We start from the raw sequence: 15709 nt of genomic DNA, 5'->3' as shown, positions 1-15709 counted from the left end.
TATAGGCAATGGGATCGAAGATGTATGGGGTAGGTTTAGGAATGTAGCGCTAGAGTGTTTAGCAGAAGTTTGTGGTTACAGGAAAGTGGGTGCGGGAGGGAAGAGGAGCGATTGGTGGAATGATGATGTAAAGAGAGCAGTAAGAGAGAAAACGTTAGCATATGAGAGAGGTTTTTACAAAGTAGATGTGATGTAAGGAGGGAAGAGCATATGGAGGGATAAAGAGAGGTTAAGAGAGTGGTGAAGCAATGTAAAAAGAGAGCAAATGAGAGAGTGGGTGAGATGTTATCAACAAATTTTGTTGAAAATAAGAAAACGTTTTGGAGTGAAATTAACAAGTTAAGGAAGCCTAGAGAACAAATGGATTTGTCAGTTAAAAATTGGAGAGGAGAGTTATTAAATGGAGAGTTAGAGGTATTGGGAAGATGGAGGGAATATTTTGAGGAATTGTTAAATGTTGATGAAGATAAGGAAGCTGTGATTTCGTGTATAGGACAAGGAGGAACAACATCTTGTAGGAGTGAGGAAGAGCCAGTTGTGAGTGTGGGGGAAGTTCGTGAGGCAGTAGGTAGAATGAAAGTGACTAAGGCAGCTGGGATTGATGGGATAAAGACAGAAATATTAACATGAGGTGGGGATATAGTTTTGGAGTGGTTGGTGCAATTATTTAATAAATGTATGGAAGAGGGTAAGGTACCTAGGGATTGGCAGAGAGCATGCATAGTTCCTTTGTATAAAGGCAAAGGGGACAAAAGAGAGTGCAAAAATTATAGGGGAATAAGTCTGTTGAGTATGCCTGGTAAAGTGTATGGTAGAGTTATTATTGAAAGAATTAAGAGTAAGACAGAGAGTAGGATAGCAGATGAACAAGGCGGCTTTAGCAAAGGTAGGAGATGTGTAGACCAAGTGTTTACAGTGAAACATATAGATGAACAGTATTTAGATAAGGCTAAAGAGGTTTTTGTGGCATTTGTGGATTTGGAAAAGGCATATGACAGGGTGGATAGGGGGGCAATGTGGCAGATGTTGCAGGTGTATGGTATAGGAAGTAGGTTACTGAAAGCAGTGAAGAGTTTTTTCGAGGATAGTGAGGCTCAAGTTAGAGTATGTAGGAGAGAGGAAGATTATTTCCCAGTAAAAGTAGGCCTTAGCCAAGGATGTGTGACGTCACTGTGGTTGTTTAATATATTTATAGATGAGGTTGTATGAGAAGTGAATGCTAGGGTCTTGGCAAGAGGTGTGGAGTTAAAAGATAAAGAATCAAACACGAAGTGGGAGTTGTCACAGTTGCTCTTTGCTGATGACACGGTGCTTTTGGGAGATTCTGAAGAGAAGTTGCAGAGGTTGGTGGATAAATTTGGTAGGATATGTAATAGAAGAAAATTAAAAGTGAATATAGGAAAGAGTAAGGAGGTGAGGATAACGAAAAGATTAGGTGATGAAAGATTGGATATCAGATTGGAGGGAGAGAGTATAGAAGAGGTGAATATATTCAGATATTTAGGAGTGGACGTGTCAACAGATGGGTCTACGAGGGATGAGGCGAGTCATAAAATTATTAGGCAAAAAGGGTGAGCGGTGCACTTAGGAGTCTGTGGAGACAAAGAACTTTGTCATTGGAAGCAAAGAGGGGAATGTATGAGAGGATAGTTATGCCAACACTCTTATATGAGTGTGAAGCATGGGTGATGAATGTTGTAGCGAGGAGAAGGCTGGAGGCAGTGATGTCATGTATGAGGGCAAGCATGCGTGAGCGTATTTGATAGGAGTGAATGGAGACAAATGGTTTTTAATACTTGACGTGCTGTTGGAGTGTGAGCACAGAAATGTTTATGAAGGGATTCAGGGAAACCGGCAGGCCGGACTTGAGTCCTGGAGATGGGAAGTACAGTGCCTGCACTCTGAAGGAGGGGTGTTAATGTTGCAGTTTTATAACTGTAGTGTAAAGCATTCCTCTGGCAAGACAGTGATGGAGTGAATGATGAAAGTTTTTCTTTTTCAGTCCACCCTGCCTTGGTGGGAATCGGCCAGTGTGTTAATTTAATAATAATGACGATGATGATGATGATGATGATGATAACAATAATTATAATAATAAGTGTGAGTAATACTAATATATGAGTAACAATAATAATAATAATAAAAATAATTACAATTATAATAATAATAATAATAATATAAATTATTATTATTATTATTAGCACCAATAAATGAATATTAATGACGATAGATTCTACAACCTTTCACTAAGACAACTTATACAAGACAAATGACAATTAACTCGTGGTTAAGTTTTAGTTCAATAAAAAATACATAAATCAGTTGTCAGATTTTTTCCTAAAAGTTCTGTGTGTGTTAATTAGTTGAAGTTTATTCTAATCGACTTTAAACTTTCCACACAGGTTCATCGTGTCCAGTGGAAGGTTGCAAGTGCTAATGTGCTATGTTTTAATTTGCAGTTTTATTGGTTAAATTGTAATTTTAGTTTCTTCGCATTTATTTGAGAATGTTTCTGTTTATCAGCTTTAAAGATCTGTTGTATAAATCACTCTGAATATTTTACTCACGAAAGGATCTGATAAATTTCGGTCTGTGAAGGGAACTGTTTCCTAATCATGTTTAGAAAATCAAAAATATTAATTTTTGGAAGAGTGCTATATGAACATAAGAATGGAAGAACACTGTAGTAGGCCTACTAGCCCATATAAGGCAGGTTCTTATCGAAAGCCACCTATGTATTTGTCCAACCTTTTTCCTAAATTGCGCAAGAATTTGATTCTGTACCGCAGACACCATTCAAGCGCAACCCCTCTCATTCATATATCTGTCCAATCTCTTTTTAAAGTTACACAAGATCATAGCCTCTATTACCTTATTCGCAAGATTGTTCCACGTACTGAAAACTCTGAGAACCAGTACTTACCTATGTTCTTTCTAAATCTATTTTTTTTCAACAAGTCAATTGTCTCCCACCGAGGCAGGATGACCCAAAAAGAAAGAAAATCCCCAAGAAGAAAATACTTTCATCATCATTCAACACTTTCACCTCACTCATACATAATCACTGTTTTTGCAGAATCGCTGAGATACGGCAGTTTAAAAGTGAACCTCCAAACTGCCAATATCCCAAACCCCTCCTTTAAAGTGCAGGCATTTTACTTCCCATTTCCAGGACTCAAATCCGGCTAACCAGCTACCCTGAATCCCTTCACAAAATATTACCCTGCTCACACTCCAACAGCTCGTCAGGTCCCAAAAACCATTAGTCTCCATTCACTCCTATCTAACACGCTCACACATGCTTACTGGAAGTCTAATGTTATCTAACTTAAATCCTTTATTTTTGGTTCTTACTTGATTCGATATCCTCAGTATTTGATAAATATCGCCTTTGTTTATGCCCATCATCCACTTATATACTTCAACGATATCTCTCAAGAGAGTGAAAATTCAAGCGCTTATGGGAGATTCCTTATACCGTGAATAAATTCCTTATACAGCAGTGTTATCTGAGAATATTGAATATCACTCTCAGATAACACAACTACACAAACTCTTCCAGGTAGAAATAGGAGTCATTTAAATAATCTTACACAGCAACGATTAAACTAAACCTGATTAATTCCTGTGTTACAGGTGCCCCAGATAGTGTAAGAGACTGTGTGTTGACTAATCAGTCAGCTGGGTCACTACACATCACCTGTCAGCCAGGGGCGGACGGGGGACTCACTCAAAACTTTAGGTGAGTATGTAGCTTTCTCTTAGTGCTTGTTCGGTAGTCAGACTCGGAGCATCTCCATAGTAAGTCGAACACTGCACCAGTTTGCGACAGTACGCCAAATTGCATCTGTATTCTTCGCTCGCCAAGTCGTATATAGTTTATATCTAATGAATATAATTTAATTATACGTTGACGAAGATTTTCTATCTCTATAAAGCAGTCAAGAGAGCGTCTCTGGCTTTGAACTAAACACAATTAGTGATTACATAAGAAGATAAGAATGGAGGAACACTGCAAAAGGCCTGCTGGTTGATCTTAAGTGTCAGAGGCAGAGTCAACAAAATACTTAATCTGTGCCAGTATTCACAGAAAAGCGCATTTGGTTCATTTTTATGGAGAGTGTATTATACTTAATTAAATGACCTTTTCAGTTCATCCTAGAATTCCATGTCCTTGCAGATGACTATATTCTGACATTTACTTATCCAAGAGATGAAATGAAAGCTGCTCTCAGTCACTTCAATCACCAGCTTTCTGCTGAGCCTAAGGAAAAATACAATGACAGGTCACATTTGTTTCTGAGAAAGCACAAATGAGGATCATCTCTAGGCAGTATAATGTTAATGCAGGATCAGTGGTAACAGTGAATAGAAGAGTGTTAGAACTCAGGGGTAAAGTCTATTTCAAAGGCGTGAAATTTGACCCTAAAATGTCTATGGAAAAATCACTTGTTAAATTTTGCAAACAAAATCATATCTCGTACCTGCCGGACATGAGAGACTGCGACACTCTGCACCAGGCACAAGTGCACTTACACCTTAATATCTACCACTTTCCTGGATTGCTAGCTCAACGTCTCACCTACGACTTCTGGACGATACAGACAACTTAGCAAGACGACTTATCTGTTGGTTAGACCAGGCGGAGTAGATCTGTCATTTCAGCAGAACCTTTAATGTTGGAGAAATGTAAATAACAACAACAACAACAACAACAAAAGGTGCAATACTGTGGCTGGAACGTTACGCATATAATCCGTACATAAAAGAGAGGAGCTTACGACAACATTACGGTCCGACTTGGAGCATTTACAAAGTCACACTGTGACTTTGTAAATGTCTTCGTAAGCTCCTCTCCTCTACGTGCGGGTTATTTGTGTATTGGAGAAATATAGTTGGTCTTACTGTAATGCGCAAGGTTAATATTGTACCACTCATGGCTCTACTTCGCAGATAACGAGGAGACAACTTCTGTTCCACATGAAAGGCACGAAACAACAACTACACTGGCTGTATATCCTTCTCGAGAACATCACATCATCTGAAATCACTCATTCCAAAAATGAGTCGAATTTGGAACATTCTCGTATTGCATAACAACGTCGATTATATAAAATCAATTGACTAAATAAAATCACTGCCCCGCACCTGGCTCCAACTTGCTCCTGTTCCCTGTCTGTATGTTTCATAGCAAAACATAAAACGTTGTCATATGAGATAGGTAATAATTCTTAGCTTATTAATGAAGGTGGGAATTCTTCCACCAAGCCTGTAAATTCATGTCACAGAATCGTTCATTTGCTCAGAACTACTAAACATCTCATATGATGTAGTTGAAGTTTTGGCGGTATAGATCGAGAACCAAAACCTTGTCATTGTGGTAGTATACAAGCCTCCAGATTCAACTTCCCAGCAATTCCAGGAACAGCTTTTGAAAATTGACCACTGTCTGGAAAATCTCCCAACTCCTGCCCCAAACATCTTGCTACTGAGTGATTTCAAATTGAGAAACCTAAAATGGAGTGTAGCAAATAATGTTTTAGCAGGAGGCAGCTCAGATGAAAATTCACACACACACGAGCTATTAAATCTTTGCACCAAATTCACCTTAAACCAGCAAATATTAGAGCCAACAAGACTAGAAAATACACTGGGCCTCATCTTCACTAACAATGACAATCTGATACGTAATATAACTGTATCAAAGAAAATCACAACATAATAGAGGCACAGACATATATGTACAGGAGTGCTGACCAACAAAATGTGAGCAGTCATGAGAGTGTCTTCACAAAATTCAACTTCAATAACAAAAACATACAATGGGAACAAGTCAGCCATGTCCTAAATGTAACAAACCGGGAAGATATCCTAAACAACACGAATCCAAACATTTGCCTTGAAAAAGTGAACTCTTGTTCCTGAGATCTGCTCAAGGTACATTACATTAGTAAGTTTATTCAGTTACATAGATTATCATACATAGCAGCATATGTGTAGGGAACCTGGGATAACCCAAAAAAGTCAGAGTGACTTCTTTCCTTTCGGGTTCTTTTGTTACCTTATCAATATTACATTAATATAAATAATTAAATGTGGCAGATAAGAAATTATTTAAAAATGACACATAAAACAAATTAAATAAAATATTGAATAAAAGATGATAAGGACAGAATGAGTAGATCACAAGAATTATGAAAATATAAAAAAAATGTAAAGAATACTAAATTATAATGGGTTCACTCTGAAAATTAATTTTCAGTCTGTTGGAATACAACGAAAAATAGAAGACAATGAATATGTATTAGAAATTAATAAACATCTCAGGGGTATGCATTTATTACCCATTAATAATTGATGTTGCTGATGATGAGATTTGAGGGATTGAGTGCACACCTCCAGCGGCACACCTGACAGTTTGTGTTAAGTAAAAGGACACAAATGCAACTAATGTGACATTTTATTATGGCAACGTTTCGCTCTCCAGGAGCTTTGTCAAGCCGTTACGAGGCTACCTGACAGTTGCCTCGTGGTCGATTTCCACAGCTGTTGGCTCTGTCGTGGAAGTTCCTGAGGACCCGGGATATCTTGTGACATTGCTGACATCTTGGCTGGAAGGGGCAAAGTTCTCTCTACAGTTGGGGTGTCGCTGGCAGTTGGGTGGGTGAGGCGGGGGAGTTGAATGGTGTAGGCGCAGTAGTGTGGGGGTGGGTGACGGGTTTTGGGAGGGTGACGGGTTTTGGGAGGCCTGGGAGGGTCACTGTACACTACACAGAGGGCAAGCCCGCCATGAGACGGGCTAAAATGACACGAGTTCGAGTCCTCGCCTAGTCGCACTGTTGTTATTGATTAAATACCACTCGTTCGTGGTTATAGTAATATATATACTGCTCGTGGAGGCTAGTACATCAAATGGGGAGCAGAATGAAATTAGCTCTGAGGCACCCACACCATCAAATGTCCTCTGATCACGGTAAAACACCTAGCTCTGCTGGGTGCGTGATCTTTGTAGAATTCCGTGGTCCCATGGGTTAGAGCATCGTGAATTTTATCTCGGGTTCGAATCTTCGGCTAGCCGCAATGTTGTTATTGATTAAATACCACTCGTTCGTTGCAATACGAATCATATATATATATATATATATATATATATATATATATATATATATATATATATATATATATATATATATATGCAATATATATGCAATAAGATCACAGTAAACAGGTGATTTAAGAATATGCAAAACAACCACTCTGAAAGAAAAGAGAAATTCCAAGCGCTTTCCTGACTACTCACATTGTCAAGGAACTATGAAAGTAAAGCATCCAAGGAAGCTATATAAGGGGTCTGGCCAGCACCTCACTATCAGATCCCACAACTGTTAAACACCTGACGCGCGCCGACCCAACTTGGATAGGTCCTTTGCACAACTCACCCACAAACTATTCTACCCAAGAAAATTTAAAAATTATTATTTGTCCAGTGTATTATTAAATTCTTCCCAAATTCTATTAATTATAAATGGATCTAATTTATATAAACCAAAGGAAATATTCATATTATTGTCAAAACTGCTTTTTATGAAACAAGATTCAATTATATTCCTGTCGACCATGGACTTGCTTGATACTACTTTCTCAACTTTCTGAAAATCAATTGGATGGTTAAAATCTCTTACATGAATAAATAGAGCATTGGAATCTTGTCCAGTTCTAATGCTATATTTATGTTGTTTTAATCTTAGTTCGAGATTTTTACCAGTTTGACCGTAATAAACTTTATCACAAATTTTACAAGGAATCTTATAGACACATCCATCAGCATTTTGGGGGAAATTCTTTATCAAAAGTTTTTTTTACTGTATTAAGATTTTTGAATACAACTTTAATATTAAAAGACTTAAGAAGAGAAGGCATATCAACCAAGTTTTCATGGTAAGGGAGAACCAACATATTTTTAGTTGAATAAGGCTGGTTGTCCCTTTTTGGATTGTAAAAAGTATTTCTAGTAACTTTAAAAGATTTATCAATTACATTTCTTGGGTATTTTAAATCATTACCTATTTCATAAATTTTGGATATTTCCTCATCTGTGAACTCAGGACTACAAATTCGTAATGCTCTCAAAAACATTGATGAGAAAACAGACAGTTTGACTCTATCTTGATGCGAGGAATAATAGTGGACATAGGAACAGTTATTTGTAGGTTTTCTGGCAATGGTAAATTATAGTTAACGAGTTCTTCAGATAAGAAACAATAAATCATCAACAGGAACTTCCGTAAACAAGGAAGTAATATCAAAACTAACCATGTTAAAATCATTTAAGTCAGTCAAGGAGCTTAATTTATCAACCAAGTCTATGTTGTTTTTAACATTAAAGTTAGAAATTTTGCCAACAATAGGGCTCAAAATATCAACAAGCCATTTGGATAATTTATATGAAACTGACCCTATGGAGCTAATAATTGGTCTGACTGGATTTTATTGAAAGGCAAAGATGAATTAGTCAAACAATTTACTTCCACTAATCCATCTTTGCCTTACATGTATGGACTAATAAAAACACACAAACCAGGGAATCCAGTCAGACTAATTATTAGCTCCATAGGGTCAGTTTCATATAAATTATCCAAATGGCTTGTTGATATTTTGAGCCCTATTGTTGGCAAAATTTCTAACTTTAATGTTAAAAACAACATAGACTTGGTTGATAAATTAAGCTCCTTGACTGACTTAAATGATTTTAACATGGTTAGTTTTGATGTTACTTCCTTGTTTACGAAAGTTCCTGTTGATGATTTATTAAGTTTCTTATCTGAAGAACTCGTTAACTATGATTTACCATTGCCAGTTCCTACTATCATTAAACTTATTAAACTTTGCATTGTTGATGCAAAATTTGTATTTAATGATAAGTTTTACACTCAGTAGTTTGGTATGGCAATGGGAAATCCTCTTTCACCTGTTCTTAGTAACCTATACATGGAATTTTTTGAAACAAGGTTGCTTAACACAATCCTCCCTAATAGAGCTAAATGGTTCAGATACGTTGATGATATTTTGTGTCTTATGCCCAAAAATGTAGATATACACCATTTCCTTGGAAAATTAAATAGCTTAGCCCATTCTATAAACTTTACTGTTGAGTTTGAAGAAAATAACTCATTGCCTTTTCTAGATGTTTTAATTATTAAGGGTAATAATGAATTCAAATTTAAAATTTACAGAAAACCTACAAATAACTGTTCCTATGTCCACTATTATTCCTCGCATCAAGATAGATTCAAACTGTCTGTTTTCTCATCAATGTTTTTGAGAGCTTTACGAATTTGTAGTCCTGAGTTCATAGATGAGGAAATATCCAAAATTTATGAAATAGGTAATGATTTAAAATACCCAAGAAATGTAATTGATAAATCTTTTAAAGTTGCTAGAAATACTTTTTACAATCCAAAAAGGGGCAACCAGCCTTATTCAACTAAAAATATGTTGGTTCTCCCTTACCATGAAAACTTGGTTGATATGCCTTCTCTTCTTAAGACTTAATATTAAAGTTGTATTCAAAAATCTTGATACAGTAAAAAAAACTTTTGATAAAGAATTCCCCCCAAAATGCTGATGGATGTGTCTATAAGATTCCTTGTAAAATCTGCGATAACGTTTATTACGGTCAAACTAAGATTAAAACAACATAAATATAGCATTAGAACTGGACAAGATTCCAATGCTCTATTTATTCATGTAAGAGATTTTAACCATCCAATTGATTTTCAAAAAGTTGAGAAAGTAGTATCAAGCAAGTCCATGGTCGACAGGAATATAATTGAATCTTGTTTCATAAAAAGCAGTTTTGACAATAATATGAATATTTCCTTTGGTTTATATAAATTAGATCCATTTACAATTAATAGAATTTGGGAAGAATTTAATAATACACTGGACAAATAATAATTTTTAAATTTTCTTGGGTAGAATAGTTTGTGGGTGAGTTGTGAAAAGGACCTATCCAAGTTGGGTCGGCGCGCGTCAGGTGTTTAACCGTTGTGGGATCTGATAGTGAGGTGCTGGCTAGACCCCTTATATAGCTTCCTTGGATGCTTTACTTTCATAGTTCCTTGATAATGTGAGTAGTCACGAAAGCGCTTGGAAATTCTCTATTCTTTCAGAGTGGTTGTTTTGCATATATATATATATATATATATATATATATATATTTTTTTTTTTTTTTTTTTTTTTTTTATCACACCGGCCGATTCCCACCAAGGCAGGGTGGCCCGAAAAAGAAAAACTTTCACCATCATTCACTCCATCACTGTCTTGCCAGAAGGGTGCTTTACACTACAGTTTTTAAACTGCAACATTAACACCCATCCTTCAGAGTGCAGGCACTGTACTTCCCATCTCCAGGACTCAAGTCCGGCCTGCCGGTTTCCCTGAATCCCTTCATAAATGTTACTTTGCTCACACTCCAACAGCACGTCAAGTATTAAAAACCATTTGTCTCCATTCACTCCTATCAAACACGCTCACGCATGCCTGCTGGAAGTCCAAGCCCCTCGCACACAAAACCTCCTTTACCCCCTCCCTCCAACCCTTCCTAGGCCGACCCCTACCCCGCCTTCCTTCCACTACAGACTGATACACTCTTGAAGTCATTCTGTTTCGCTCCATTCTCTCTACATGTCCGAACCACCTCAACAACCCTTCCTCAACCCTCTGGACAACAGTTTTGGTAATCCCGCACCTCCTCCTAACTTCCAAACTACGAATTCTCTGCATTATATTCACACCACACATTGCCCTCAGACATGACATCTCCACTGCCTCCAGCCTTCTCCTCGCTGCAACATTCATCACCCACGCTTCACACCCATATAAGAGCGTTGGTAAAACTATACTCTCATACATTCCCCTCTTTGCCTCCAAGGACAAAGTTCTTTGTCTCCACAGACTCCTAAGTGCACCACTCACTCTTTTTCCCTCATCAATTCTATGATTCACCTCATCTTTCATAGACCCATCCGCTGACACGTCCACTCCCAAATATCTGAATACGTTCACCTCCTCCATACTCTCTCCCTCCAATCTGATATTCAATCTTTCATCACCTAATCTTTTTGTTATCCTCATAACCTTACTCTTTCCTGTATTCACCTTTAATTTTCTTCTTTTGCACACCCTACCAAATTCATCCACCAATCTCTGCAACTTCTCTTCAGAATCTCCCAAGAGCACAGTGTCATCAGCAAAGAGCACCTGTGACAACTCCCACTTTGTGTGTGATTCTTTATCTTTTAACTCCACGCCTCTTGCCAAGACCCTCGCATTTACTTCTCTTACAACCCCATCTATAAATATATTAAACAACCACGGTGACATCACACATCCTTGTCTAAGGCCTACTTTTACTGGGAAAAAATTTCCCTCTTTCCTACATACTCTAACTTGAGCCTCACTATCCTCGTAAAAACTCTTCACTGCTTTCAGTAACCTACCTCCTACACCATACACTTGCAACATCTGCCACATTGCCCCCCTATCCACCCTGTCATACGCCTTTTCCAAATCCATAAATGCCACAAAGACCTCTTTAGCCTTATCTAAATACTGTTCACTTATATGTTTCACTGTAAACACCTGGTCCACACACCCCCTACCTTTCCTAAAGCCTCCTTGTTCATCTGCTATCCTATTCTCCGTCTTACTCTTAATTCTTTCAATTATAACTCTACCATACACTTTACCAGGTACACTCAACAGACTTATCCCCCTATAATTTTTGCACTCTCTTTTATCCCCTTTGCCTTTATACAAAGGAACTATGCATGCTCTCTGCCAATCCCTAGGTACCTTACCCTCTTCCATACATTTATTAAATAATTGCACCAACCACTCCAAAACTATATCCCCACCTGCTTTTAACATTTCTATCTTTATCCCATCAATCCCGGCTGCCTTACCCCCTTTCATTTTACCTACTGCCTCACGAACTTCCCCCACACTCACAACTGGCTCTTCCTCACTCCTACAAGATGTTATTCCTCCTTGCCCTATACACGAAATCACAGCTTCCCTATCTTCATCAACATTTAACAATTCCTCAAAATATTCCTTCCATCTTCCCAATACCTCTAACTCTCCATTTAATAACTCTCCTCTCCTATTTTTAACTGACAAATCCATTTGTTCTCTAGGCTTTCTTAACTTGTTAATCTCACTCCAAAACTTTTTCTTATTTTCAACAAAATTTGTTGATAACATCTCACCCACTCTCTCATTTGCTCTCTTTTTACATTGCTTCACCACTCTCTTAACTTCTCTCTTTTTCTCCATATACTCTTCCCTCCTTGCATCACTTCTACTTTGTAAAAACTTCTCATATGCTAACTTTTTCTCCCTTACTACTCTCTTTACATCATCATTCCACCAATCGCTCCTCTTCCCTCCTGCACCCACTTTCCTGTAACCACAAACTTCTGCTGAACACTCTAACACTACATTTTTAAACCTACCCCATACCTCTTCGACCCCATTGCCTATGCTCTCATTAGCCCATCTATCCTCCAATAGCTGTTTATATCTTACCCTAACTGCCTCCTCTTTTAGTTTATAAACCTTTACCTCTCTCTTCCCTGATGCTTCTATTCTCCTTGTATCCCATCTACCTTTTACTCTCAGTGTAGCTACAACTAGAAAGTGATCTGATATATCTGTGGCCCCTCTATAAACATGTACATCCTGAAGTCTACTCAACAGTCTTTTATCTACCAATACATAATCCAACAAACTACTGTCATTTCGCCCTACATCATATCGTGTATACTTATTTATCCTCTTTTTCTTAAAATATGTATTACCTATAACTAAACCCCTTTCTATACAAAGTTCAATCAAAGAGCTCCCATTATCATTTACACCTGGCACCCCAAACTTACCTACCACACCCTCTCTAAAAGTTTCTCCTACTTTAGCATTCAAGTCCCCTACCACAATTTCTCTCTCACTATATATATATATATATATATATATATATATATATATATATATATATATATATATATATATATATATATATATATATATATATATATATATATATATATATATATATATATATATATATATATATATATATATATATATATATATATATATATATATGCTTAGCAATTCGCAAACGGGCGAAATTATTTACAAACATTGTCTCTACGTCCACAGCAGGACTCGAACCTGCTAACTCTGTATCAGAGTCCACAGTACTTTACCATGGAGCTAGACGCAAGATAAGTATGGGCGCTTAACCGAAGCTAAGCGATGTTACCCCATACCCCCGGGCACCATACCCCCGGGCACCATACCCCCGGGCACCATACCCCCGGGCACCATACCCCCGGGCACCAAGCTCGTTTGCTGTGGACTCTGATACAGAGTTAGCAGGTTCGAGTCCTACTGCTGTGGACGTAGAGACAATGTTTGTAAATAATTTCGCCCGTTTGCGAGTTGCTAAGCATTTCAAATCTCTTTCGTTGTCCACTGCATGTGGTAGGATTCGATGAAATAACTTTCAAAACGAGCTTGGTGCCCGGGGGTATGGTGCCCGGGGGTATTGGGTAGCATCGCTTAGCTTCAGTTAAGCGCCCATACTTATCTTGCGTCTAGCTCCGTGGTAAAGTACTGTGGACTCTGATACAGAGTTAGTAGGTTCTGTAGACAGCCTGTACTGTCTGCACAGACAGCCCATGCTGTCTGCCAGCTTAGTTCATATTTCGCGCCACTCAGATGCTGCCCTCTGTAGCCAGGCCTCTCGGTGGCCACTTCAGCCTGCCTGGCCTTGCCACGCTCTCACTCACACAGCGGCCTAGCAGCAAGACTGAAGGCCTACTGCCTAGCTCTCTCTCGTGGGCATGGCCCTCCCAGGCCATGGGCACAACACAAGCTTGTGTTCCCACCACGACACTTTTCAATAAACTAAGAAGCCTCCGAAGACGTCTATAATTCACACCCCGCTTTCAGCCCTACCAAATAATCCTTTTTATATATGGTGGAAAGCGGTGGTCGCAGCAATTGTTTGCCCAGAGAGAGGAAGGAGAGGTATGAAGTCATCTTTACTTCATCACCCTACACAAGAAGCATCCGTCTCTCAACGAGTTATCCTGATGTGGTGTCTGCACGTTTGAGCATCCAGACACAGGTACAAGCAGGATCCAGGCCGAAATTTGCCGAAATTCTTCAAAATTGTAAGTGGCGTCCCAGTGACCCCACGCTACAGTGGGACCCACGCTGTTTCTCAAGTCACGTTTTCATTGTCACTTGTATGTTGCTGTTGTTGTTCAGCTCAGCACAGCTGTTTCAGCAAGCCAGAGGTGAGTCTTGTGGTGATTTCTGCATCCAGTGTGTTTCTCTGTGTTTGTGGGTGGGAGAGGAGACGGCCAGATGCTCCCTCGCCATACACTCACCCACGCTCGTCGCCACCACACTACCATACACTCACTACTGCCCACTCCCTCTGCTGTGTTTTCTGCTGTTTTCCGTGTGAATTCATTGCCAGAACTGTGTATCCGAGTGCCCGAGGCCACTCGAAGCTATGTGGATCAGCATGCCACGTAGATCACTACACCATGTGGATCCCGACGTCACGTGGGTGTGGGAGATGTCACGTGGATCTACCAGCCACGTGAGTTACCAGATGTCCCAGGCCACATGCTGAGGCCTGCTGCCCACATCACATTGGCGTCACCCACGATGCTGCCCGACTTCATGACGTCACGATGTCTGCCTGACGTCACCTCGAGATGTCTGCTGACGTCATAGTGCTGCTGACGTCACCTCGTGACATCACGCCTGACATCACATGATGTCACCATCGAGTGTTCAGTAATTATTAAAATATTGTCGCGAAGACTAAGAGAAGATATATGTCGTGTGTTAATTCCTTTCAGTCAGTGTTCTCACATTTTAGTATATGTCTTAGTGTCAGTTTTATGCACAGAAAAGCATAATTTGCTAGTTTAAGCCATGTTGTACCACATGTACCGCGGGTGTGTTTAAAGTTGCCATGTGTCCAGTGAGGTCTGAGCCAGACCTGAGTAGCACCACTGTGTTAAGTCACCCGTGTGACCAGTGTGTTTGACAGCTATTAGACAGCCCCGAGTGACCGAGCCCTCTTGTACAGAAAGCTTTTATGCTCGTCGCTCGTGATGTTCAGCAGAATCGTACCTGCTACGATTCCCATCGAGATTTGTTTCACTTCACCTCCAGACCTTCAGAGTGCAGTTATATGTAGAGAAACAAGTCTGGGGACGCTTAGACTAACCTCTGCTATAACTCCAACTGCTGAGAGAATGATACTCGCCAAGCCGCAGTTAGCCCTGTCGGCAGGCGCTGTGTCAGCCTCGTGTCACAAGCTTCAGTGAGCAGCCTGCACAAAGATGATGTCACTTTGACTGCTAGCTCGCTCACTGCAGTCTGGTGTATGATGTTACGACTCCCAGATGTTTCGCCCAGTCATCTCTGCCACGACTCGCTCCACAACTCGCTCCACGCTCGCCGGCAGTGACAGCCCAGCGACAGTACCAGTCGAGAAGTGTCCTCCTGAGTTGCTTGCCAGAAGTCCTGCCCATTTGCCGAGTTTTGTCGACGCCTCACTCGAGGGCACCAGCATGTCGTGCCCCAGGTTGAGTGAAAACCTGCAGCGACTCCTACG

The 15709-nt window shown here is 39.5% G+C and overlaps 1 protein-coding gene across 1 annotated transcript in view; it reads left to right on the top strand.

Moving 5' to 3' along the window:
• Positions 1 to 15709, top strand: part of LOC128698835 (nephrin-like) — an 829595-nt gene that overhangs the window by 770365 nt on the left and 43521 nt on the right. Inside the window, exon 12 of the mRNA XM_070097658.1 lies at positions 3637 to 3742. Within this exon, the coding sequence (XP_069953759.1) occupies positions 3637 to 3742 (106 nt within the window). The remainder of the gene's footprint in view (positions 1 to 3636; positions 3743 to 15709) is intronic.

The sequence above is a fragment of the Cherax quadricarinatus genome, chromosome 59 (assembly GCF_038502225.1).
Source record: "Cherax quadricarinatus isolate ZL_2023a chromosome 59, ASM3850222v1, whole genome shotgun sequence".
Taxonomy (NCBI): domain Eukaryota; kingdom Metazoa; phylum Arthropoda; class Malacostraca; order Decapoda; family Parastacidae; genus Cherax; species Cherax quadricarinatus.
The sequence above is the reverse complement of the archived record's forward strand: the minus strand, read 5'-3'. Positions and strand labels throughout refer to the sequence as shown.